General features: G+C 39.4%; 1 protein-coding gene across 1 annotated transcript; it reads right to left on the bottom strand.

Annotated features, from left to right (window-relative positions):
• Window positions 1-1,530: 1,530 nt before the first annotated feature.
• LOC148046464 (vomeronasal type-2 receptor 26-like) lies at window positions 1,531-23,796 on the bottom strand. The gene is made up of 6 exons (XM_087714757.1): window positions 23,579-23,796; window positions 22,765-23,050; window positions 21,507-22,358; window positions 3,192-3,419; window positions 2,574-2,700; window positions 1,531-2,488 (listed from the first exon to the last, which is right to left on the bottom strand). Exons 1-6 carry the CDS (start codon window positions 23,794-23,796, stop codon window positions 1,590-1,592), a joined length of 2,610 nt encoding a protein of 869 aa, XP_087570883.1. The 3' UTR covers window positions 1,531-1,589.
• Window positions 23,797-24,373: the final 577 nt, after the last annotated feature.

Raw genomic sequence — 24,373 nt, 5'->3', positions numbered from 1 at the left:
TATTTGAGAGATTTTTAGATATCCATATCATGTCAATCCTTGAAAAAGATTAATGTCTTTCAGAAAAAAAGGTATATTCTCTGGTGTCTCCATTTTTATTTCTCCATGATTCTATTAATTTTCGATTTTCCATCATCTCAAAGGAAGACTTTTATAATTTACTGTGAGGGTTTAATCCCGTTGATCGATACCCAAAGCTTGTGTAGTCATTCCATTCCAATCCCCCAGTTTCCACATGAAAAGTGCAGTAACTGGTCCATTAAATTTTTTTAAAAAAATGCTTCTATCGTCATTTGGCCTATACACATTTTTTATTTTATTCCATTGAGTTCAATTTCAACTACTGCAAATTTACCATATTCATCTGCTATAGGTAGCTTGGGTTTAAATTGAGGTTTATATATAAAATAACTCAATTGATCTTTTTTATACCAGCTGATAAAATAGCAATCCAGAACCTGATCCCTTGTTATTCTTCTTAAAAAATGAATTCTAACATCCCATGGTAACTTTATCATGATGGCAAATCTGGAATTTATTTTGGAAATCTTGCCCAAATCATCTCCTATTTCTTTTTCCTCTTTATTTATTAACTGAGCCAAGGCCTTCACTGTCCTTAATCTGATATGTTCTCCTGGTTGGTCAGGTATTCCACAAAATCTTAATTGGAATTCTTTAATCTGAACTTCCAGAATTATTATATCTTCCAATTCAGCTTCACATAAAGAGTTTGTCTTCTCCAATTTATGTTCCATACAATCTACTCGGGCTTTCACCTGTTTCCTATATCATTTCAGACATTAGATTTCTTCCCAGAGTTCCCTTGCTAGTGAATCAAACTTTGCCTCAAACTTCTTCTGACATTTTTAATTTCGTTATGTGTTTTTAACATATACTCAGCCATAAAAGACTGCTGATCATCTGCCTAATTTTTCTGTCTTCTTTTGCATAACTATGCAAAAGCTATGTTTTGCATAGTTATGTTGGGTTTAAAATGACAATATTTAATTTTAAAGTTAAAAGTTTCAGATTTATAAATTATATTCCAGTGCGTTTAAGACTAATAAAACCTTAAAGAGAGTTGGCAATACTATAGTCTTTGGCTTCCTCTATTGGTGAATCAGCTCTATTATATAAAAGCATCTAAACTTAGGTTTTGCCACAAATGGCCTTTCAGGAGATGTTAAAAATGAAATTGTTCACCCTCACCTCATAGCATTCTCAGAAGTTTGTACAGAGAGTTCTTATTTATACTCCCCCCCCCAAAAAAAACCCCAGATCTATAGAGTCAGCTAATTATATAAAGTTCTCTGAAAGATTTAAGCCAAAAATTGCAAAAGTATTTTCAGGATTAATTTCCACAATGCTTAATTTCATGTTATTTCCAGCTTCTTTGTTTGGCTTGGATATCTCAGCTCCTACCTAACATCACCATAACATACTAAAATATGTCAATAAATCAATAATGTCAATAAATACGTCAATCCATTAATTTGTGCTGCAATTTATGTTTTTATAGACCCCTGTTATTTGTTCTCCAACATGCAGATATGCAGATATAAAACATATCAGTCAAAGATAAAGATTTCTTAAAACTTTCTCTTCATGAGCTGGTGTTTATCGTTCAGTTCAGGTCTCATCACAATAATAAAACACTTGGGAAGAAAGATGCAAACCAATAAGCCAGCACTGGAGGAGATCATGGAGAAGATCTCCACAGCCAATGTATATTTTCCCCTTGTGCTTAGATAGGTTGGAATAAAACACAACCAAACACTGCAGAAGACCAACATGCTGAAGGTGATGAATTTGGCTTCATTGAAACTGTCAGGTAAATTCCTAGCTAGAAAAGCAGCAGAGAAACTAAGGAGAGCAAGAAAACCCATAAAGCCCAAAACGCAGTAGAACATGACAGAGTCTTCATTGCACTCCAAGATGACTTCTTCAGACATTGTCTCTGCATCAATATCTGGATATGGTGGGGATGTTATCAGCCATGCAGCACAAATACATATTTGAACAAGGGAACAGGATAATAGAATGAAACTGACCATCTTTCCCCCCACCCATTTCCTCAGTCTGGAACCAGGTTTGGTAGCCATGAATGCTAGAACCACAAGAAAGGTTTTGGCCAATACACATGAAACTGCCACAGAAAAAATGAGGCCAAAAGCTGGTTGTCGAAAGAGACACACAATCGTATTGGGCCTCCCAACAAATAGAAAGACACAAAGAAAAGAGAGGAGAAGACAAACTAGGAGTGTGTAAGTGAGATTCCGGTTATTGGCTTTGACGATGGGAGTTTCTTTGTGTTTCATGAAGATTGTGATTACCAATGTTGTCATTAATGAAAAGCAAAGAGAAAGAACAGTGAGACTGATCCCCAAAGGTTCTTCATAGGACAAAAAGATGATCCGCTTTGGAATGCACATATTTTTCCCAGGATTTGGATATTGATCTTGTGGACATGGAGAGCAGTCATCTATGTCTGAAATAAGAATGCGGGTGAATTAATAGGAATTATAGTGCTGTGCCATCATGGCTTAGTCCTATTATTTTTGGAATTTTCCTACCTTTCTCCCTTGATATTTTCCCCTCTGGACACCGATGGCAATCATAGCAACAAAACAGCTTTCCTTCTTTCTTGGCCTTGCTGTGTCCTGTCTCACAAGGATCATTACACAAAGATATAGGTAACTCCTATCAATGAATGTAGAATAATATTTTAAGATACGGAGAGGAAAGGAAGTGCTTGGAGAGTTACTGGGGAATCAACAGATTAAAAATGAAGTAGCAGCATGACATAATTTTAGATATAATTGCCCTGAAATTATAATTAAATAAATATATGTAGCCTTCATTAGCCATCATCTCTTTTCAAATACAGTTTCTGTACTAGTTAGTTAAAATTGGTTTTCTCAATTTCTGAATTTTGATGTCAGCAAACTTATGAGATCTAAAGTGCTGGCCTTCAGCTTTTACTTCAAAACTCTGAAAACCATTGCCCATAACTAACAGGGAGCCAGGATAGTATATTTCCTAATTAGCAAGAAGTTTTTTTAAAAAGTCTTACTGGTATCATTCCTTTTCCAGGAAATTTGTACCTAGGTTAGTCAGAGATGATACTGTGAGACTTTCTTCAATAAAGTTATTTAAATGAAGGCAGAGAAATCTAGATTCAAAAAACTAACCTCGTTAAAGCTTACTGGCCATGTGATGGAATTTACAGAAATATTGAAGAACTTGTCTGCTGGAGCTGTGGGATCTACCGTTCCAACTTTGACCCTAGCAAAGGATTGGTTTGGGAATGTGATCCAGTTGATAATATCAAATCCACCAATGAACTCTCCATTTTTATCAAAGGAGATCTTTTCACCAACACTGTTGTTGAATCTGACACTTCTCAGAAAAGAATGAACCTAAAATGCAATCAGAGAGCAATAAACAGAGGGAGGGAGAAATAATTCATGTATTCAAAGCATGCATATGTTAATTAAAGATTTTTCTTTAAACAATTACAATTAAAAACTTTTTTGTAGGCCACTATCAAATAAATAACATAACAATCATTCTAATATAGTGGTAGAGATTACATATCTGATTTCTAAAATAAAATAACAACTAGCAAAAAATAAAATTAAGCTGTGTACTTTAATTGCAAAAGATACTTAAGCCAGATCACTTCTAGTAAATATATGATAAATACTAGGATGTATAAAAGTACCATATAATTGCACTCATTTCACATGCTAGCAAGGTAATATTCAAAGTTCTACAAGTTAGGCTTCAGCATTACATGAACCAAGAACTAAAACTACAAATGATTTTTTGAAAAGGCAGAGGAACCGGAGATTAAATTTCCTGCATTTGCTAGATTATGAGAAAACAACATAGTTCCAGAAAGCCATCTACTCCTGCTTCATTGACCATGCTAAAGTATTTGATTATGTGGATCACAACGAACTGTGGCAAGTTCTTAAAGTGTTGGGAGTACCCGACCACCATAACTGTGACCTGAGAAGTCTAATGTCACCACTGCCTTATTCAGCTTGGAACATCAAAGGCTTCCTGGTGTCAAAAGCAGGAAGAGGTGGAGAGTATGAAAGGGCAATAAAGCTGTGTTTGTAGTTGATTGGAAATTGGGAGGGGGAATGACAGGTGATAAAGGCCAGAGCAGCCAGATCTTGTTTGTACCAGCATCCCAAGGTGAAGTCTGCGAAATATGTGTATCATCTGCAAATAATTCAGCATTATCAAAACATCTTGGTGAGATCTGTTTGGCTAGAAACAGACTGGTCACAGAGATGGAGGAAGAATGGGCTGTGGGTGCACCTTTTTTGTACCTTGCAAGCACAGAAGAATTCAGAGCTGGCTTCACACTTCTGCAACCAATACCTTTAATAAAAGAACCCTTTGCTTTAACAAAATGGAGTGGACGGTCATTCTTTCCTAAAGGTTCAGATTAGGGCAGGTCTGGCACCTGCCAGAAAAGGTGCAACAGTTAGAACCTGACATGGAAGAATTGATTGCTTCTAAATAGAAGAAGTGCAAGAAGGCTAAACATTGTCACCTTGCTTATTTAAATTACATGGAAAGAACATCTTGTGAAATGCCAAACTGGATGAATTACAACCCAGAACTAGGATTGCTCGGAGAAGTATCATCAACCTCAGATATGCAGACGATACCACTCTAAGGGCAGAAAGGGAAAAGGAAGTAAAGAACCTCTTGATGAATTAAAAGAATAGAGTGCAAAAATTGGCTTGAAATGCAATATTTTTTTAAAAAAAACTAAGAATATGTTATCCCATCACTTCATACCAAATAAAAGTGGAAGAAATTAAAACAGGAATATATTTTATTTTCTTTTTTTTTGGAAAAGTTTTTTTTTATTTTAATTGAACAAAAACACACACAAAAAAAGAATCATCCTTCATTACATCTTGTAGAAAGTGTGTTGATTGGTTACAGATAACTTTCGTGCATTTCTTGGAATTGGAATTGGAATTGGAATTGATTTTATTTGTAGGCCGCCCTTTTCCCTGGGGGGACTCAGGGCGGCTCACAGAAACCAGGGAGAGGGGAATACAATACAATACAATACTACGACAACAACACATAATAAAATAATACGCAACATGCATACAACATTCGGGCGGGGTAGTGGTCCTTATCCCCAGGCCTGACGGGCGAGCCAGTTCTTCAAGGCTGTGCGGAAGGCCTGGACGGTGGAGAGGGTACGAATCTCTACGGGGAGCTCGTTCCAAAGGGTCGGGGCCGCTACTGAGAAGGCCCTCCTCCTTGTGGTTGCCAGCCGACATTGGCTGGCCGATGGGATGCGGAGGAGGCCTAACCTATGAGATCTTATAGGCCGTAGGGAGGTAATTGGCAGAAGGCGGTCTCTCAAGTATCCAGATCCACTGCCATGTAGGGCTTTATGGGTGGTCAATAGCACCTTGAAGCGCATCCGGAGATCAACAGGTAGCCAGCGCAGCTCGCGGAGGATAGGTGTAATGCGGGTGAATCGGGGTGCACCCGCAATCACTCGCGCGGCTGCGTTCTGTACTAGCTGAAGTCGCCGGATGCTCTTCAAGGGCAGCCCCATGTAGAGCACATTGCAGTATTCCAGCCTAGAAATCACGAGGGCCCGAGTGACTGTTGTGAGGGCCTCCCGGTTCAGGTAGGGTCGCAACTGGCGCACCAGGCGTACCTGGGCGAATGCCCCCCTGGTCACAGCCGCTATATGATGATCGAATGACAGCTGTGAATCCAGGAGGACTCCCAGGTTGCGAACCCTCTCTGAGGGGTGTAAAATTTGACCCCCCAGCCTGAGTGTTGGATTAATGGCCGAATTTTTGGGAGGAAAACACAACAGCCACTCGGTCTTTTCTGGGTTGAGCACAAGCTTGTTAATCCTCATCCAGTCCATGACGGCTTCGAGCCCCCGGCCCATTACGTCAACCGCTTCATTGATTTGGCACGGGGCGGACAGATACAATTGAGTATCGTCCGCATATTGATGGTATCTAATCCCGTGCCTACGGATGATCTCTCCCAGCGGTTTCATGTAAATGTTAAATAGTAGGGGGGATAAGACCGAACCCTGCGGCACCCCATATTTCAGGGGCCTTGGGGACGATCTCTGCCCTCCCACTAACACCGACTGCGACCTGTCCGAGAGGTAGGAGGAGAACCACCGTAACACGGTGCCTCCCACTCCCACCTCCCGCAGTCTTCGCAGAAGGATACCATGGTCGATGGTATCGAAAGCCGCTGAGAGGTCAAGGAGGACCAGGATGGAGGGATGTCCTTCATCTCTGGCTCTCCAGAGATCATCCATCAATGCGACCAAGGCGGTTTCAGTGCTGTAACCGGGTCTGAAGCCTGACTGGAAGGGGTCTAGATAGTCTGCTTCCTCCAAGGACCGTTGGAGCTGGAAGGCCACCACCTTCTCGACAACCTTCCCCAGAAAGGGGAGGTTGGAGACCGGGCGGTAGTTATTAAGGACAGCTGGATCTAGGGATGGCTTCTTCAGGAGGGGTCTCACCACCGCCGCCTTCAGTGCGGCGGGGAAGTTCCCCTCCCGAAGGGAGGCGGTTACAACCGCCTGGATCCAGCCTCGTGTCACCTCACTGCAGTTAGAAACCAGCCATGAGGGACACGGATCCAAAGCACAGGTGGAGGAACTCACAGCTCTCATGGCCTTGTCCACATCCCCGGGGGTAACCTCCTGAAACTCAACCCAGAGCTGTTGTACTTGGTCCCCCTGAGTCTCGGCTGGAACTGCAGGTGTGGAGTCCAAGTCCGTCCGAAACCGAGCAATTTTGTCCGCTAAGAATTGGGCATATTCTTCAGCTCTGCCCTGCAAGGGTTCCCCCGCCTCCCTTTTGTTCAACAGGGAGCGGGTTATCCTAAACAGGGCGGCTGGGCGGGACTCAGCGGACGCAACCAGGGAGGCTATATGTGATCTTTTGGCTGCCCTAAGTGCCCTAGTATATTCCCTGGTGCAGGTGGTTACCATTGCTCGGTTCGCTGCGGACTTATCGGACCTCCAACGGTGCTCCAGGCATCTCCTCCGGCGCTTCATCTCCCGGAGCTCCTCGGTAAACCAAGGTGGTCTCCGGGATCCGCCGCCTCGGAGGGGCCGCAGTGGCGCAATCCGGTCGAGGGCCTCTGACGCTGCCGAGTGCCACGCAGCAGCCAGAGTCTCTGCCGGACTGTGGGTGAAAGTATCAGGAATAACCCCAAGCTCTATCTGGAACCTTACTGGCTCCATAAGACGCCTGGGGCGGAACCACCTGGTCGGTTCCTCCTCCCTACAGTGGGGGTTTGGCCTCCGGAAGTCGAGCCTCAGTAGGCAATGGTCTGACCACGACAGGGGTATGATGTCACTCCCCCTCAGACCAAGATCACACATCCACTGCTCCGAGAGAAATACAAGGTCAAGCATGTGTCCCGCCGAATGGGTTGGGCCTCGGATTACTTGAGTCAAGCCCATGGCTGTCATGGAAGCCATGAACTCCTGCGCCCCATCAGAGTTTTCACCGAGCGTCGGCAGATTAAAGTCCCCCAGGACCATCAACCTAGGGAACTCAACTGCCAGCTCGGCTACTGACTCGAGGAGCGAGGGGAGGGCTGCTGCAACGCTGTTGGGAGGCAGGTACGTTAGCAGCAGACCCACTTGACCCTTGAGGTCCAACTTTAACAGCAAAGACTCACACCCAACAATCTCCGGAGCAGGGACCCTACGAGGAACTAACGACTCCCGGATAACAACGGCCACACCCCCACCCCTTCCCTGGGCTCTCGGCTGATGCAGCACCTGAAATCCTTCTGGGCACAGTTCTACAAGGGGGACTCCTCCCTCTGGGCCCAGCCAGGTCTCAGTAATACATGCCAGGTCTGCCCTCTCGTCTAAAATTAAGTCCCGGACGAGAGGTGCTTTATGTACAACAGACCTGGCATTTAGCGACAACAGCCTGAGACCAGGGTCCTGATTACTTACACCATCTGGTCTTGGAGTGGGACTCCTAGGGCCGGAAGGAGGGATCTCTGTGATGTAGCGAACCCTCCTTCCCCGGTAATGGCCTGCCCTAGAGTCCCCGCCGTATCTGCCCCTCCCTGTCACGACCGCGATACCCCGACCCTCTCCCGTGTCTTTAGCCCCCTCAGCCACCCCCATAGCCCCCGCAGTTCCCGGCAGGTCCTCCGAATCAAGCACACTCATTTATACACTCAAACAGTCCCCACGTAGTGATTAAAACACATAAAATACAAGAGTCATAGGGTAATAAAAGTGGGATCATCCAATTCACACATACAATCACATGCACTCACCATACCATTTAAAAGTTTGCGCAGCGTGCGTAGATCTTATAAAAGAGTATATATGGAAGGGGGAGTAGCCTTCCTCCCTTCTTGTGCATTTGGGAAGGTCCCGAAAAAGTCCAGGCAATTAGAAAGAATCGTTAAAGCTGTTAAAGTCCGATTTGTCAATAGTGTCAGTAAAGGCAGAGTCTGGGCAGTTGAGATGGTTTCCCTTGGACGATAAAAGATAGTATTGACCAGATGGATGCAGTTAGTTCGTACGTGCAGAGGCCCGACAGATGTAATTATGGGTGTAGTTGTAGGTGGAGTAGGTAGGTGGTAATTAAGAAGGCGGTAGGGATGGTAAAAATGATGAAACCAGCCAAGAACTAGAGGAAGCGCCAGTAATGGCCACTGGAGGGAGTCAGAAGTCCACATATGCTGCCTTTCCGGAGTAATGGTGTCCAATACAAGATGATCTGGTGGACAGTTTTGCCTGACGTGGCACTCCTGAGGCAGCAACAGCAGCAGATGGTACCCAACACAATAAAAAGTTTGTTGTTGCAATCCTGGGATCACAGTCCAGGAAGATAGATGGTAAATAAAACGTTGCAAAGCCCAGTGAAAGCAGCGGCAGACCCCAAAGGAGATGTCGTACCAAGGGGAAAGAGAGCAATCAACAGGGCCGCAGTACAAAACAGTAAAGTTGTGGTGGGGATAAAAAGCTAGTCCTCCAAACCAAATAGGCAGTTCCATGCAGCTCCTTACCCTCTGATCAGGACATGGATCAAGCCCCCCAGGGTAGCGGGGCAGCCTCTTGGGACAGCGGGGCCGAAGCCACCGCCGCTCACGCAACGCCGCCACCGCCGCCACCCAGCTGTTCAAAAGGGAGCAGTCAATAGGGCCGTAATGCCAGGCACCAAGATTACGATGAGGGTAGGAAATCAATCCTCCAAACCAAGCAGGCACTTCAAGGCACGGATCCAGCTTCCCAGGGGAGCGGGGCAGCCTCCTGAGGCAGCGGGGCCGAAGCCGCCGCCGCTCGCGCAACGCCGTCACCGCCGCCGCCCAGCTGATCGAAAGAAAAGTCACCGAGGGAGGTAACGCCGTCCCGGGACCACCCGAAGGCAGCCCCCTCCTCAAAAAGTTACCTTCCCTGGGAGCCTGAAAGCTGATCATTTGCGAGGACCCCTCCGTTGTCATATTCGGGGTCCTCGTCGCCTGGAATTTTCCGCTGTTTCTTTTCAATAGCCGGAGCGTTGGAGCTCGGCGGCCATTCCCATTCTCGCGCATGCGCAAGATTTCTTCCACAGTCATTACTTCTAGTTCATATTAGATTATACACTTTAAATCAAAAATCTTTGTATTTCTTACTATCAATGTACCACAATTCTCATTTCACTACAATTATTTGAACATGCTTTTACCTCAAATCATTCATACTTAAAGACACAACCACATAATGGCATTCATTAGCTATTTAAAAAAAATCCTCCAATAACATTACACCTTTATGACATGTTTTAAGTAAAAGTCAATTAATAAAGTTTCTAAACCTTTCCCCCTTTTCCCCCCAACTCACTGTTTAGAATTTATATCCAAGTTACTTTTGCCAATACCATAGCATGTATATATTGTTAAACAATGTCCATTGACATTTCCTTCTTGTTATTATAATTGGCTAAAAATCATTTACTAGCCAAAATATTTTGGAATTTTAAGGTTTCCTCATCTGAATATTGATTCATGTTTCCAAAACAGAAGAAAGAAGGGGGAAAAAACTAATAGCTACTTCCACTCTAGCCTTTCAGATCTCTTTTATTTTTCTATTTTAGTTTGACTTGAACAGAAGTTCTTTTATGCTCTTCAAAGGAGAAGGGTTCTGTTCCCTCCCTTTCTTTCCCCTGCCAAAATAGTTCTCAAAGGCACCTGTGAAAACAATTCATGCCCTTGGCTCTTTATTAGTTTCTGTAAACAAGTTGCAAACCCTTCAGCTACAAAGTCAGTGAAGTCAAAGAAGAAAAGAAAAGAGAAACATTGTTTCAAAAACCCCAGCCTCTGAACTCCAAGTGGCAGTGTGCTACTTTTCACTTTCTAATATTTATCTCTGGCTTATAGGAAACAAAGTTCTTTAGATTTCTTTTAGTGAAATTTAATTATAAGTAATAGGAAGAATTGTTAAAATAAGAAAGAAGGTTTTAATCCAGAAATAAAAAAATAAAGCAACAAAAAGCAGAAGAAAAAACCCCCAGTCTGTTCACTTTAAGAGGACAAACGTTACAAGCACTTCAAACCACAAAGAATAGTTACAAAAAAAAAACTTTCCACAGCAATTCAATTAGGGTTAATTTTGCTGATCAATTCTTTTGCTTAAGGATCTAATTTGGCTTTAAAGAAAAAATTATTTGCACAGTCTTTTGCAAAATAGAAAAAATACCTCACCAGATGGACTCACTTTCTCTTTTCACTTCCTTCCTTTTGGAGCGTCCTGATTTCATCAGCCTGGGGGCTGCCTGTTTAATGACAGCTTGAAGCGCTTCCCTGGGGTCAATCAGGGACTTTGTGATGTCCCTGAGACCAGCAAGGCTTCGTCTTCCTGGTCACTGTCTCTACAGGACAGTTTAGGTAACAATGGATCATCCAGCAGCAGAAGTGTCAATGGTGGTCTCGGCGTATCGAGACTGCACATTGTGACATCGTGATTTGGCTCCTCCTTCCTGAGGAACAGAAATTATTTTCTTTTTTTTCCCCGAAAAAGGTTTTTATTTTCCATTTTTTCATTTTCATACACTCACATATATACTGTGCATAGCCAGAGCCATACAACATTAAACAATAATCGCAGAAATTCCTCTTGTCAACAATACCCCCAAAAATAGAAACCCAATATATCTTCCACTCTCCGTACACCTCTTTCTTCCACCCCCTCCAACTTTCTATCTTCCCTCCATCATCCCCCTCTACCCTACTTCCCCTCCCCCTCTACCACTCCTCTCTCCCGATCCACTCCCTCCCTTCCTTCTCACCCTCCCTCCCATCCTCTCTCCCGCCCTCTCTACCCATCTTTCTTCTATCCCACTCCTCCTCCCCTTGGTGTATTTCCACTATATGTCAATGTACTTAACTTATCCTATTTTTACAGAGAAATTAAAGAAAAACAGTATACATGTGAAGTCGCATTACATTGAAATCTAACACATCGTATCTAACCTAGTATATATCCCTCCCTCCCCCACCCTCCCCCCAACACCCCACCTCCCTCCCCCCCAACTTCCCAGAGCCCATACACGGTATAGATTTTTAACAAACACAGTCTAAAATATATTGAGAAAAAAGAAATAAAAAAGGGAGTTAATAACATCTCTACATTGATCTTAGCTTCTTCTTGCTACGCTAACTTTGAACAGTTTAAATCATTCCTGATCAAGGAGGGAAGGAGAGAAGGAGAGAAGAAAGGAGGGAGGCAAGGGGGAAGGAGGGAGGGAAGGAAGGAGGGAAGGAAGGAGAGTAGGAGAGAAGAAATGAGGGAAGGAAAGAGGGAGGGAGGGAAGAAGTAGGACCGTTGTAAGATCAGATGGATCTATGGGATGGTAAGAAAGCAAATTCTTGAGTTGTAGGCAAGTCTTCCTTCTTCCAGTATTGCGCCACCAACAGTCTTGCCGCCGTTATTAGGTGCAGAATCAAGTTAGTCTCTACCATTGTAAAGTCAGTACTTATACCTAGTAAAAATAACTGAGGAGTAAACTTTATCCTTCTATTAAAGATATTTTGCATAATCCACCATATTTTTATCCAAAATGCCTTAACCTTTTGGCAGGTCCACCATATATGAAAATATGTAGCATCGAGAGAACCACATCTCCAACATTTAGGCTGTAAATTCAGATACATAGAAGCCAGCTTTTTAGGATCTAAATGCCATCTATAGAACATCTTATAAAAATTTTCTCTCAGGTTTTGAGCTTGTGTACATTTCACATTTCTTACCCAGATTCTTTCCCATGTATCCAACATTATTGGTTCTTCAATATTTTGAGCCCACTTAATCATACAATCTTTAACTAATTCTGTTTCCGAATCCATCTGTATTAATACATTATATATCCTCTTTATATGCATTAAGCTTTGAGCTCTTATTTGTTTAAACAGATTATCCTCAACTTGGATAAAACCAATTTTTTGATCTATTTTCCACCTGGCCTGTAATTGCCCATACTGGAACCATGTTTGAACTACCTTCTCCTCTTTTAATACCTCTAAAGATTTTAGTTGTAGTACCCCCCTTTCCAAAATGAGAAGTTGTCTGTAGGTAATTGTATCCTGTTTTTGTGCTATATTCATATTTTCTTTTTTAAAATGTTTTTTAATTTTTAATTTAAAACAAATACAACATCCTTCTTTACATGCTATAGAAAATGTATCAGTTGGTTACAAAAAGACTTTTGTGCATCTCTTCCACAGTCAACAAACATAATTCAAGTTAACTCAAGAATTTTAACTCAAATATTCATACATGTAACCATCATCATATATCCATTTTCATTTGACTACAATTATTATTTAAAAAATAATAATAATAATTTTTGTTACTTAAACAACACATGCCCACACCAGTGGGAAAGGAAAAAATCAAAACACAGAGAAGACAAAAAGAACAAAAAACAAGGCAGGGGGGGGGGAGAAAAACAAAAGAAAAACAAACAAACAAACAAAAAACAGGTATATATTATAAAAAAGTATATCAGCTGGTTACAACATGTTTTGGTGCATCTCTTCCATTAATTCATATTAATTCAAATATCTTAACTCAAATGTTTACCATATTGACATCATTATACCTCCACTTTTAGTTGACTACAGTTATTTAAACATCCTTCATCCTTAACTATACCAAAGATTTAATCCATAACCACATGCTAGCATTTCATTTACTTGTTTATAAAATCCTCTATTAACATCAAATCCTCATATCCTGTTTTAGCTGAACATCCATAATATTTAATACCAAAAATTCCATCTTCCATGCATATAGTTTATTATCATTCTACCTTCTTTATGTAATTATATCGTATATTGTAACATTTTCCCCATATTAGTTAACATTTAACTGTATATAGTTTTATTTTGTTTTTTAATAGTGATAATTATTGTGATTAATAACCTTTGTATATGGTCCAAAAATATTTCCAACCTTCCCTTCTCATATCCAATTATTATTTATCATATCAACTCCACATTATATACATTACTATCAATATTAATTATTATTCAGCTATGTCTATTACAAATAAGAGTAATTAGGTTTAGCTAATTTTGAATTGTATTCTCCCATCTATCAGCCAGTGTCTCTCCAATAACAAAACCTCCTTAGTGCTATTGCCATTCGTGGAACAAGTTCACCAAACGTCTTTATAAGCAAGTCCAAACAGGAATATCTTCGCACCATTTTGCTTAGGATGCCTCTGATATAATAACGTTGTCCTACGCTTGTCTTTAATTCTCAAGGGTGGTATCGGAAATTCTGCAAGTGATGTTTCATAAAGTATAGATTCTTTAATGCTTGTCATTCCTCCTGCACTCTGTCTTTTGAAATAAATCTTCTGTATGGCTGCCCCCCTTTCAAGTGTTGCATCTCTTTCTCCCTCCGAAGTAAACCAGACGCCCGGCGTGTCAGCAAGTTGAGAATCTTCATTTCTGACATTCTTCATTTGTATTTCAGGAACATTCAAACATTCAATGTTCTCACTTTTTTCTTCATATTTTGATGTTAAAAACAACAAATAGTCCAGCTTTTTTTCAAATCTGTCATATGTATCAGACAACTTTTGAAATGCGGAGAAAATCATTTGAAATGAATCATTTGAAGCTTGTATAGACACCATATTCATGACACAGCTAATATTCCTTTAGAGGCTTTAAGGTATTCGCAAGTAAAAACAATCTGGGAACTGTGCAATCTTATCTGATCTTAGACCAACACAGCCAAGCAATAAAAGTGTCAAATTGTGAGGAGCCAAATTATAGTAAATTGGTTTACAGCCCATTTAAAGAGAGTCAGAGGAGATGTTGAAGTAAACTTTCCTTTATCCATGTAAATAGCGTTTAAAGCATTTAAGAAATAGGGTAACCACCGGCCATAAACCCATTAAAAAAACCAATTAGCCGCTAGATTCTTCTGTTCTTTGGTTTCAATTAGCTTAAATTTTTATGCGGATCATATCTCGTAATAAAATCAGCTTATCAGATGAAAACACTCACACCATTCTTAGGGGCAACATGCAGTTTCGGTTAGCTTACAGCTAATCCAGAAGGAACTGGCAAAGGAGGTTAAATTCCAAGCCCCCAGGGACTTTGCAAACGTCTCTGGGATCACTGGATCTCCTCCTACCTTTCACTGTCTCTCTGGGACAGCTTGGGTCCAAAACAAACCATCCAATTTCCTTCGGAATAGGGGAATTTCAGGAATAGCCTGAAACTCTGTCTTCTCACTGCTAAGCCCCGCCTTCTTTCCTTATATTCATATTTTCAATTGCATGTCTAGGAATTGCCCACATGGGTATCTTGTCATTTAATTTATATTGGTATTTTTTCCAGACCCGCAATAAAGCATTTCTTAAAATATGACTTTTAAAATTCTTGTCCAATTTTTTGTTGAATAACAGGTAAGCATGCCAACCATATACCAGATCGTGTCCCTCAATATTCAATATTCTATCATTAGTTAAATGAGTCCAATCACTAATTACAGATAGTGCCACTGCATCATAATATAGTTTTAGATTAGGTAATTTCAAGCCTCTTCTCTTGCATACATCTTGCATAATTTTCATCTTTACCCTCGGCTTCTTTCCTGCCCATACAAATTTATTGATACTCTTCTGCCATTCTAAAAGATTCGCATCTTTTTAAAGTATAGGTAACATTTGGAAGAGAAATAAAAATTTTGGTAAGATGTTCATTTTCACTGCCGCTATCCTACCCAGCAAAGATAAGTGCAATTTCTCCCATTTTTTCATCTCTATCTGTATACTATGCCAAAGTGGTTTAATTATGCTTATATAGTTTCCCATTTGAGGTTAAAATATTAACTCCAAGATATTTGACTTTTTTGATTACCTCACATCCTAGCATCCCTCCTAGTTCTTCCTTTTGTTTAGTATTCATATTTATAGCTAATATTTTGGTATTTCCTAAATTTATTTTAAAGCCAGACACTTGACCATATTGATTAATCGTATTCATTAAAACCATACTGGATTCCTGCGGTTGTTCCAATATTATGACCAAATCATGCGCAAAAGCATGCACTCTGTATTTTTGCTGCCTAATCTTGATCCATTTTAGACCATCCAAGCCCCGTATTTTATTCAACAATACTTCCAGAGTTATAATAAACAATAGTGGGAACAAAGGACAGCCCTGTCTTCTATCTTTTCCAATTTGAAAAGAGTCTGTTAAACTTCCATTGACTATGATTTGTCCTGTTTGCTGTTGGTATATTGCTTTAATTGACTGTAAAAAATTATCTCCTATCTGCATTTTTTGCAATATTTTCAACAGAAATTCCCCAACCAGAAATTATTTTCATGGGTTCCAAGTACACTTCGGATCCTGATTGCAGCCATGAAATTAAGATGCTTGCTCTTGGAAAACCTAGATGGCATATTAAAAAGCAGAGGTCTGTATAGCTATGTCCTGTAAAGTACAACCAAAGGGCAAGAAACCTGGTGAAAAAAGGATAAGGATAACACTTATGGACATGGAGGAAAGGGATAAACTTTCAAGGCAGGGATTAGAGAGTGAAGAGGTGGATTAAACACAAGAAAACCTTTGAAGATGAGTAAAAAAATAACAACTGTTGGCTCCACAACAGCAACTCCCTCCTCTTCACCTGCAGGAGGACAAAGATCAATACAGACAATGCTTCAACAGAAAAAAGACAAGGGAGTAACATTAAAGGCGATTATGCAAGGTATACAAAAACTACAAGTAAGAGGAGAGAGCATTGAAAAGAGAACAGAAACCATTGAAAAAAAGAACATGGAAAAGAGAATTGTGTCAATAGAACAATAAACATAAAATATAGAACAAAAGACAGGTAAAACAGGAAAAAATTGAAAATATTCAACAATTGATGATGAAATATGAGGACAGACTACAAAAAAATTGAAGAAAAGGATGAACAAAGAGAGAAGAAAATTGAGGACATTGACAGCAGATTGAGTGCGGTGGAAAAAGATAACAGCGGAATATTGGGATGGGAGATGGATCGGTCAGAATTCTTCTTAAGATTTCAAAATATAGAAGAAAAAGGAGAGAACTTGGCACAAATAATATCAGACATTCTGACAGATGTGTTAGAGATAATCCGAGAGAGGATGATGGATGCTATAGACGAGACGTTTTGAGTCTACACAAGATATGCAGTGAGAAATGCTCTCCCAAGGGAAGTCCATGTAAGATTTATTAAGAAAATAATGTAATCACAAATACTACAGAGAACAAGAGATAGAAAATTGGAATATGAAGGTAAGGAGATTGTTGTTCTGAAACAAATTTCAAGAAGTGAGAGAGATGAGAAGAGAATATCAATTCCTAAATAAGATTTTACTTAAAAAATGTGTTAATTATAATTGGCTTATACCAAAAGGCTTAATATTTGCATGGCAAGGACAAAGATACAGAATAGATACAATTGAAAAAGCAAAGCATTCTTCATAAAACATCTGAGAGTTAAAGCTGAGTAGGCTGCAAAAGAAGAATTGTTGATAGAACTCTAAGAGGCATCCACAGCCGAGACTGAGAAAGTAGAAGGTGCTGTAGGCAGATTTGAAATAAACGAAAGTGCTGTAGGCGGCATTGATATTAGAGAACGACGAGAACCGAAATCAACTAGAACTATAAATCCTACTTATAAAACATAAACATGGAAAAGAAAAAATGATTACAACAAATATAAATGGACTTAACTGAGCAATTAAAAGAAGAAGATTATTTCACAAATTAGAAAAATTAAAATTGGACATAATCTGTATACAAGAAGTGCATATTCAAAAACAATATGAATACTTATTGGCACAGCCAAAACTTGAGAAAATATTTACTGTATTGGCAAGCTGTAAGAAAAGAGGAGTGATCTTTTACATTAAAGATACAATTCCAGTGAAACCAATTTATACAGATGAAGATGGAAGAATGCTGATGGTGGAAATTATGGACAACACTAAGAAAATACATTTAATTGCAATTTATGCTCCTAATGATAAATAAGATGAATTCTATAGAAAACTACACAGGAAAATAATTGATTTGGACTATGCTGATATTTGTATGATCAAAGATTTTAATGAAATTGTAGATCAGAATATGGACTATAAAACACAAAAAATAACAAAGCTAAATAGAAAACCATTCCCAAAATCCTTTTTTAAAAATGATAGATGAAATAAATCTAAAAGATGTCTGGAAAGAAAGAAACCCTACAATATATATATATATACTTTCTATTCAAATAGACATTTATCATGTTCCAGAATTGATATGATATGGGCCACAATGGAACTGACTTGTAATGTGCAGGAAATTGAGATTGAAACAAGTACCTGTGCAGATCACAATCCAATTAAAATTAAATGGAAAGGACAAAGGAAAAGATCTAGATGGACATTAAATAACACTATATTAAAAGAGAAGGATTTTGTACAGAAAATGGAAAAAGAACTGGCCTTCCTTTTCAAAGAAAACAGAAAAGAAGATACATCGATGCAGAACCTTTGGGATACAATGAAGGCCTATATCAGAGGCTTGATAATAGACTACACAAGAAAGAGAAATATAAAGAAAAGACAATTTTTTAAAGGTTTAGAAAATGGCTATAAAGCTCTTGAAAAAGAGTTACAGAAATCCCCACAAAAAAGGACATTAAAATAAAAATGGACATAAATAAGCACAAAATGGACCTGTTGGAAAAGGAGGAACTAGCACAAAAAATTAGAGGTGCTAAACAGAATTACTTCGAAATTGCAAACAAACCAGGTAGATGGTTGGCGTATAAATTGAAATAAGAGAGAATCAAAGAAAATATTGCAATTAAGAGATGATCAAGGGAAAATTTGTTATGGAAATGCAGAAAAGAAGAAAATTATACAAGACTACTATGGTAAGTTGTATGAACAAGAGAATATAGAAGAGGGGGGAGTTAAACAATATTTACAAGAAGCCAACCTCCCCCAGATACCTGAAGAAATTGAGATAATACTAGAAGGCAAAATAACCATGATGGAGTTAACCAAAGCACTTAAAAAACAAAACAGTGGAAAGGCCCCAGGCCCTGATGCGTTGCCAGTGGAATTTTACAAGACACTCCAGGAATCATTGTCTCTTCCACTATTAGAAGTTATGAACAAGGTGAGGTCAGAGAGCAGGATGCCCAAATCATGGTCAGAAGCATATATTACACTTCTGTCAAAAGAATACAATACAATACAATACAATACAATACAATACAATACAATACAATACAATACAATACAATACAATACAATACAATACAATACAATACAATACAATACAATACAATAGAGAGTTGGAAGGGATCTTGGCGGTCTTCTAGTCCAACCTCCTGCCTAGGCAGAAAACCCTATACCATTTCAGACAAATGGCTATCCAACATCTTCTTAAAGATTTCCAGTGTTGGGGTATTCACAACTTCTGGAGGCAAGCTGTTTCACTGATTAATTGTTCTAACTGTCAGGAAATTTCTCCTCAGTTCTAAGTTGCTTCTCTCCTTGATGCAGAGGAGGTGGCTGATCTATCACAAAATAAGAACTATACACCATCTCCTTGTTAAACTCAGACTATAAGTTATCTGCTTCAATATTAGCAGGAAGACTCAAAAAATACTAAATAGTTTTATCCACCCAGATCAAAATGGGTTTCTATCAGGGGTGGGTTGCTAATCCCGTTCCAACTGGTTCGGTCGGAATGGGGCCGGCGGCGTCCTCGTGCACGCATGCAGTTCATGCATGCGTTTTAGCATCTGCGCAATGCTGCAGCTGCTCGCGGAGACTCGCACAAGCACTGTATGTGCCATCCAGCTGCTCACGGAGAATCGTGCAGGTGCTGTATGTGCCATGCACCTGCGTGGAAGCGTAGAAGCCTTCAAAGACCGGTAAGGAGCGTGGGCGGGCAGGTGGGCCCTTCGCCGTTCCCGGAAGTTACTTACTTCTGGTTTCGCCGACCAACCAGTTCACGGAGACCGCCGCGAACCGGTTGAAACCCACACCTGGTTTCTATCAAAAAGGAAGAAATTTTGTTTTCATGGGCTCCAAGAACACTGCAGATCCTGATTGCAGCCATGAAACCCGGTGAAAAAAGGATAAGGATAACACTTGTGGACATGGAGGAAAGGGGAAAACTTTCAAGGTGGGGAGTAGATGGTGAAGAGCAAAGCATCCCCTAGAAAAAAGCTTTGGATTTCCAAGAAAAAGGAAGTTGCATATTAGTTCAGAAAGGGCCCAAAACTCTTCTAAATTCTTAATTTTTTAAAAAATCTCTGAAATTTTGTTTTTTTTTTAACGAAAAAGTCCTTTTCAATTTTTTATTTTTCTTCCAATTTTAAAATTCTTCTTCCAATTTTTAAATCTTTTTTCAATTAAACATTGGATAAGATGGTTGAAGAGGTGGAATTCAGTTGGTTCTCTCCAGTTCAGGCGAACTGGTAACGGTGGCAGTAGGAGATTGCTGCCACCTGCCCGGACAAAATGTGAGACCAGTGCACATACGCAGAAGATAGTGAACATGCACTGACATGGCACACTTGTTCATATTTGTGAACCGGTAGGGAAGGTAATTGAATCCCATCGCTGGATGATTGGATAATGTCATCAGCACAATGAACTTTAATTCTGGAAGACAGTGGAGGACAGCGGGGTCTGGGCTGCTATGGTTCATAAGATTGCAAAACTCAGACAGGACTTAGCAACTGAGTACAGGAGTTCATTATTTAATAACTGCTTGTTCAGCAACCCTCTGAAACTGCAACAGTGCAGAACAAGCAATACTTATGACTCACTTAATGTGGTTGCATGATCCCAATCCCGGAAGTCAGTAATTGGTCAAGTGATGTCTCAACTTCTAACTGCATCACTTAACAATAGAAATTCAGGTCCCAATGACCATCATTAAGTTAGGACTCTCCATAAAATGTACAATATAATGGAAGATAGATACTTTTAGAAAGTTAAATCTAAAATTAATTTAGAAAATAATTTTAGGAAACTATTCTACTTAAGAAACAAAGTCCCAGTAGAAGATGGGAATTGAGGACTGAAGGGCAATGACGTTTCTTTTATTGGGATGCATTAAAGTAGAGCCAGAGTCAACCTCTCCAGGAGCTGCTGGAATTTGAAATCCTGCATTAAGTTGATGCTAAATTTGATGGCTTACACATCCATCATTTGAAATCTATTATTATTTCATCCTAAAGGAGTACATACGTCTCAAAAAGAAGGTTCAAAAATCCAATCTTAGTCCTCTTTTACCGCCCTGAGATACTAAAAACCACATCCAGCCATTACCTTCATCTCTCAGAACCATGTTCTTGGAAGCATGTAAGGCTGCTCTCATTCATCTCCATCCATTTGCTCTAAAATTATTCATGTGTTGTTGATAATAACTGTGTATAGAAATAGTCTATGGAAAGGTCAGAACCCTATGCCTCATAGAAAAAGAACATGAGCTGTGGTGGCACAGTGGTTAGAATGCAGTAGTGCGGGCTACTTCTGGTAAATTGCCAGCTGCCTGCAGTCCGACAGTTCTATTTTCACCTGTTCAAGGGTGACTTAGACTTCCATTCTACCAAGGTTGGTAAAATGAGAACCTGGATTGTTGGGGCAATATGCAACATGCTGACTCCGTAAACTGCTTAGAGTGGGCTGTAAAACACTGTGAAGTGGTATATAAGTTTAAGGGCTAAGTTAATTTCATCAAAAGAAGCATCTTCTAAGGAATTTTGTAGAATGCCATTTACAATTTTAATATCAGCATATGAATGTTATCATTAGTTAATCCATTATTACATCTCAATTTTGGATTTTCAGACATCAATAACCCTGGGGAATAATCTTTGCTAGAATTTATAGACACCTGTTGTAGCTAAAGATATGATGGCTTCTGTACCACTCTGCTAACAGACTTACCTGCCACCACACTTGATTGTGAAAATGTTTCCTTCTTTCTTTTATCACTGTTGTTCCTCTGGCTTTGTATATATGCAGAGATTGCAAAGCATGTGCCACAGCATAGACTGCATTGTAAATATTGTAACTTTGGCCACTCATTAATGTTTCAAACACAGATGTGGGAAGAGTCTCAAGCCTCTCCTGTCCAGTACATTTCTTCTCAGAGGTCTCGGTTTTTGAGTTTGAAAAGGAGCAATCAAATGCCTGTTCCCAAAACTCTTTTCGAAAATAATCATGCTGGTTGTTGTTTGGATTTAAGTTTTGAAGAAATTCTTGGAAATCTTGGACCTCCCTTGTGTGAACTGCAAAGGATAAAGCACCATGTAGAAAATGGATATCCCAAAATTTATGAACGGCAACTGAAGTGTAATCGGTCTGGGCAGTTATAAGCCAGATCTTATTCTTCTTTGGTACATCCTCCACTTCTGAAAACTGAAGGAAACTTCTCAGAACTGATATGGACTGAGTTTCACCATATAGGATTATCACATTGGCTGTGCTGTTCATGAGAACGTGGTATATATGTAATCCTTCATCTATGGTGTCAGTAAAATCACTGTAAAAAGCTACATTTGGTAACTCTGTTATGAATTCAATGCAGATGCTATGTTCAGAAAATATGGGGAGCACCTCCTGTAGGAATTTCTCTCCCTTCTCATCTTTTACTATAAGAATTCCGATCCAGATCCATCTAAAATACAGCAATAACTGCAGGAGGCCCTTGCGTTGATGGGATTCATTCGGAAACATTTGTTGGAAGAAAAATGCTTGACTCTGTTTATCCATGACTGGAGCAGAGCCATATATCAACTACAGAAAGATAAACATATACAATTGCAAATATCTATGTGAGCCACTGAAAATGTGTACATTGATTTGAGTGTTTTGTTATTTTTATATACTGAAACATTATGCAATTATTTGTAGTGATTAGGAAATAACAACAAAGATGTCACTCTTGAAGTATCAGTAAATACATTTTTGTGGAATCTATTATGAATATTTCATACCTTAGTTCAGTATCTGGAATTTGCTATGTCAAATAGCTTCACCATCTATTCAGACTTATGATTACTCATCTTATTATGCCAACTTTATCATGCATGCAAAAATAATATCTACTTATCCGAAAGGTCTCTCCTTTTTACAGAGTGAAGCATTCAGATGTTTATGGAGTTATGACAGAATGAGAGTGTATATCTACATCAAATCTTACCTGAGGAACTTTGTAGATGCACAGCACACTTGCCATGTGAAGAGAGATGTCAGGTGCCCCAATGACTGCAGCCAAAGTATTTGTGATCCCACACTTGTAGTTAGGGATGAATTTTCCCTGAGTTAAAGGTAGAACCATTGAGGCAAAGTAAGTCCAGCTTGGACTAAAATTGCTGTTAAAAATGTGGAAGCCCAGCGTGATGTTGGTTAGGATCTGGGGATTTTCATTAATCTGTTTTATAGTAAATGCTAAGGCCAGGATATGCTGGTAATTCTGAAAAACTATTCTGTAAAACAATTTTTAAAAATACATTAAGAGAGTTCTGTTTCACATTATGTGCCTTGCAATCTTTCAGTTCAGCATATTTTGTTGAATGTGTTCAATAATTCTTATTTTTGTGTTATATTATGTGAGAATGGCCCACTACCAAAGCACAGCTTTTAAGAATAGTTTATAAACAGAATGAAATTGCCCCATTTTGGTAGCAGAAATATCAATGAGAAAAATTATCATGGGAAATATGTGCTTTTCCTTTCTTAACTGCAGTGACAGCTTAATTAATCTAGCCATACATACCTCTAAAATAATAGATATTTATATGTGATTTATTATAAATGGAAATTTGATCTCTCTTTGAAGCATTTCAACTTTACCTGAAACTGAAGTGAAATATCACTTTACTTAATTATAAACCTAGACATCCTGTTTTAGACATTCCTTTCTGGAGTTTTAGCCACCGGAAGAAAATATTTCAAGCATCATGTGATTTACCAGCAAAGTTAAGAGCTTGACAATAAATTAATGATATACTTACATAGTTCCATCATGAAATCCCTTAGAAGGATCTTGAATGAAATCAATGGAATTAGAAGATGCAAAGAAGGCAGAAATAATGCCAGCAATATTAATGTCTCCAAGCTGATGATAGGTGTGCTGAATAGGAAGAGGCTCCTGCAAGTCACATTGAAGGCTAGGATTCTTGCACACCACTTCAGGCAATACTATTAACAGCAACTCCACAAATACTAACATCTTCCATGAGTGTCTTCTTTCTGTGTACAAATGCTTTTGTCTGCAACAAGATCTTTGAAGTAGATCAGACTGATATGCCTTCTGGAGATGTTTTTCAGACGAAACTAGAGAGAGCAACATACTATCAAATCAACTAACAGAGCTTTGGGGCTCCCAGCCATGGGTTGGAATAGGATGGGGACAATAAATACCATTATTCAGTGTTAGTTGCTCCTATTTTCATGGAGTCCCATAGGATTTGCAAGACTCAAACTGATTAAATTCATAATGATAATAACACAGTCACATATGTGAACAACTTCAAAACATGTGAGTACTTTCAGAGGCAGAAACACATGAGCCACAAGACAAAAAAATAAAATAATTATATCCATAAAGAGAAATAGAGATATAAATATACGTACACTATATTGCCAAAAGTATTCGCTCACAACTGCTTCTGTTTATATGGATGGGTGAGAGAATAGTTTTGGCAATATAATGTATGTGTAAGGGCATCGTTGTTCTATTCTGTTCTGTTCTGTTCTGTTCTGTTCTATTGTATTCTATTCTATTCTTCTCCTGTCCAATTCATAAT

Source organism: Thamnophis sirtalis, unplaced genomic scaffold (assembly GCF_051295495.1).
Source record: "Thamnophis sirtalis isolate CommonGarterSnake01/CBP01778 unplaced genomic scaffold, rThaSir2_p1.2 scaffold_4, whole genome shotgun sequence".
Lineage (NCBI taxonomy): Eukaryota > Metazoa > Chordata > Lepidosauria > Squamata > Natricidae > Thamnophis > Thamnophis sirtalis.
This window is presented reverse-complemented; position numbering and strand designations above follow the sequence as displayed.

Coding starts and splice junctions, on each gene's coding strand:
- LOC148046464 (XM_087714757.1), bottom strand. CDS start 23,796: ATGTTAGTATTTGTGGAGTTGCTGTTAATAGTATTGCCTGAAGTGGTG. Junction 23,051..23,578: donor GGATTTCATGATGGAACTAT/GTAAGTATATCA, acceptor ATTGTTTTACAG/AATAGTTTTTCAGAATTACC. Junction 2,701..3,191: donor GGCCAGTAAGCTTTAACGAG/GTTAGTTTTTTG, acceptor ATTCATTGATAG/GAGTTACCTATATCTTTGTG.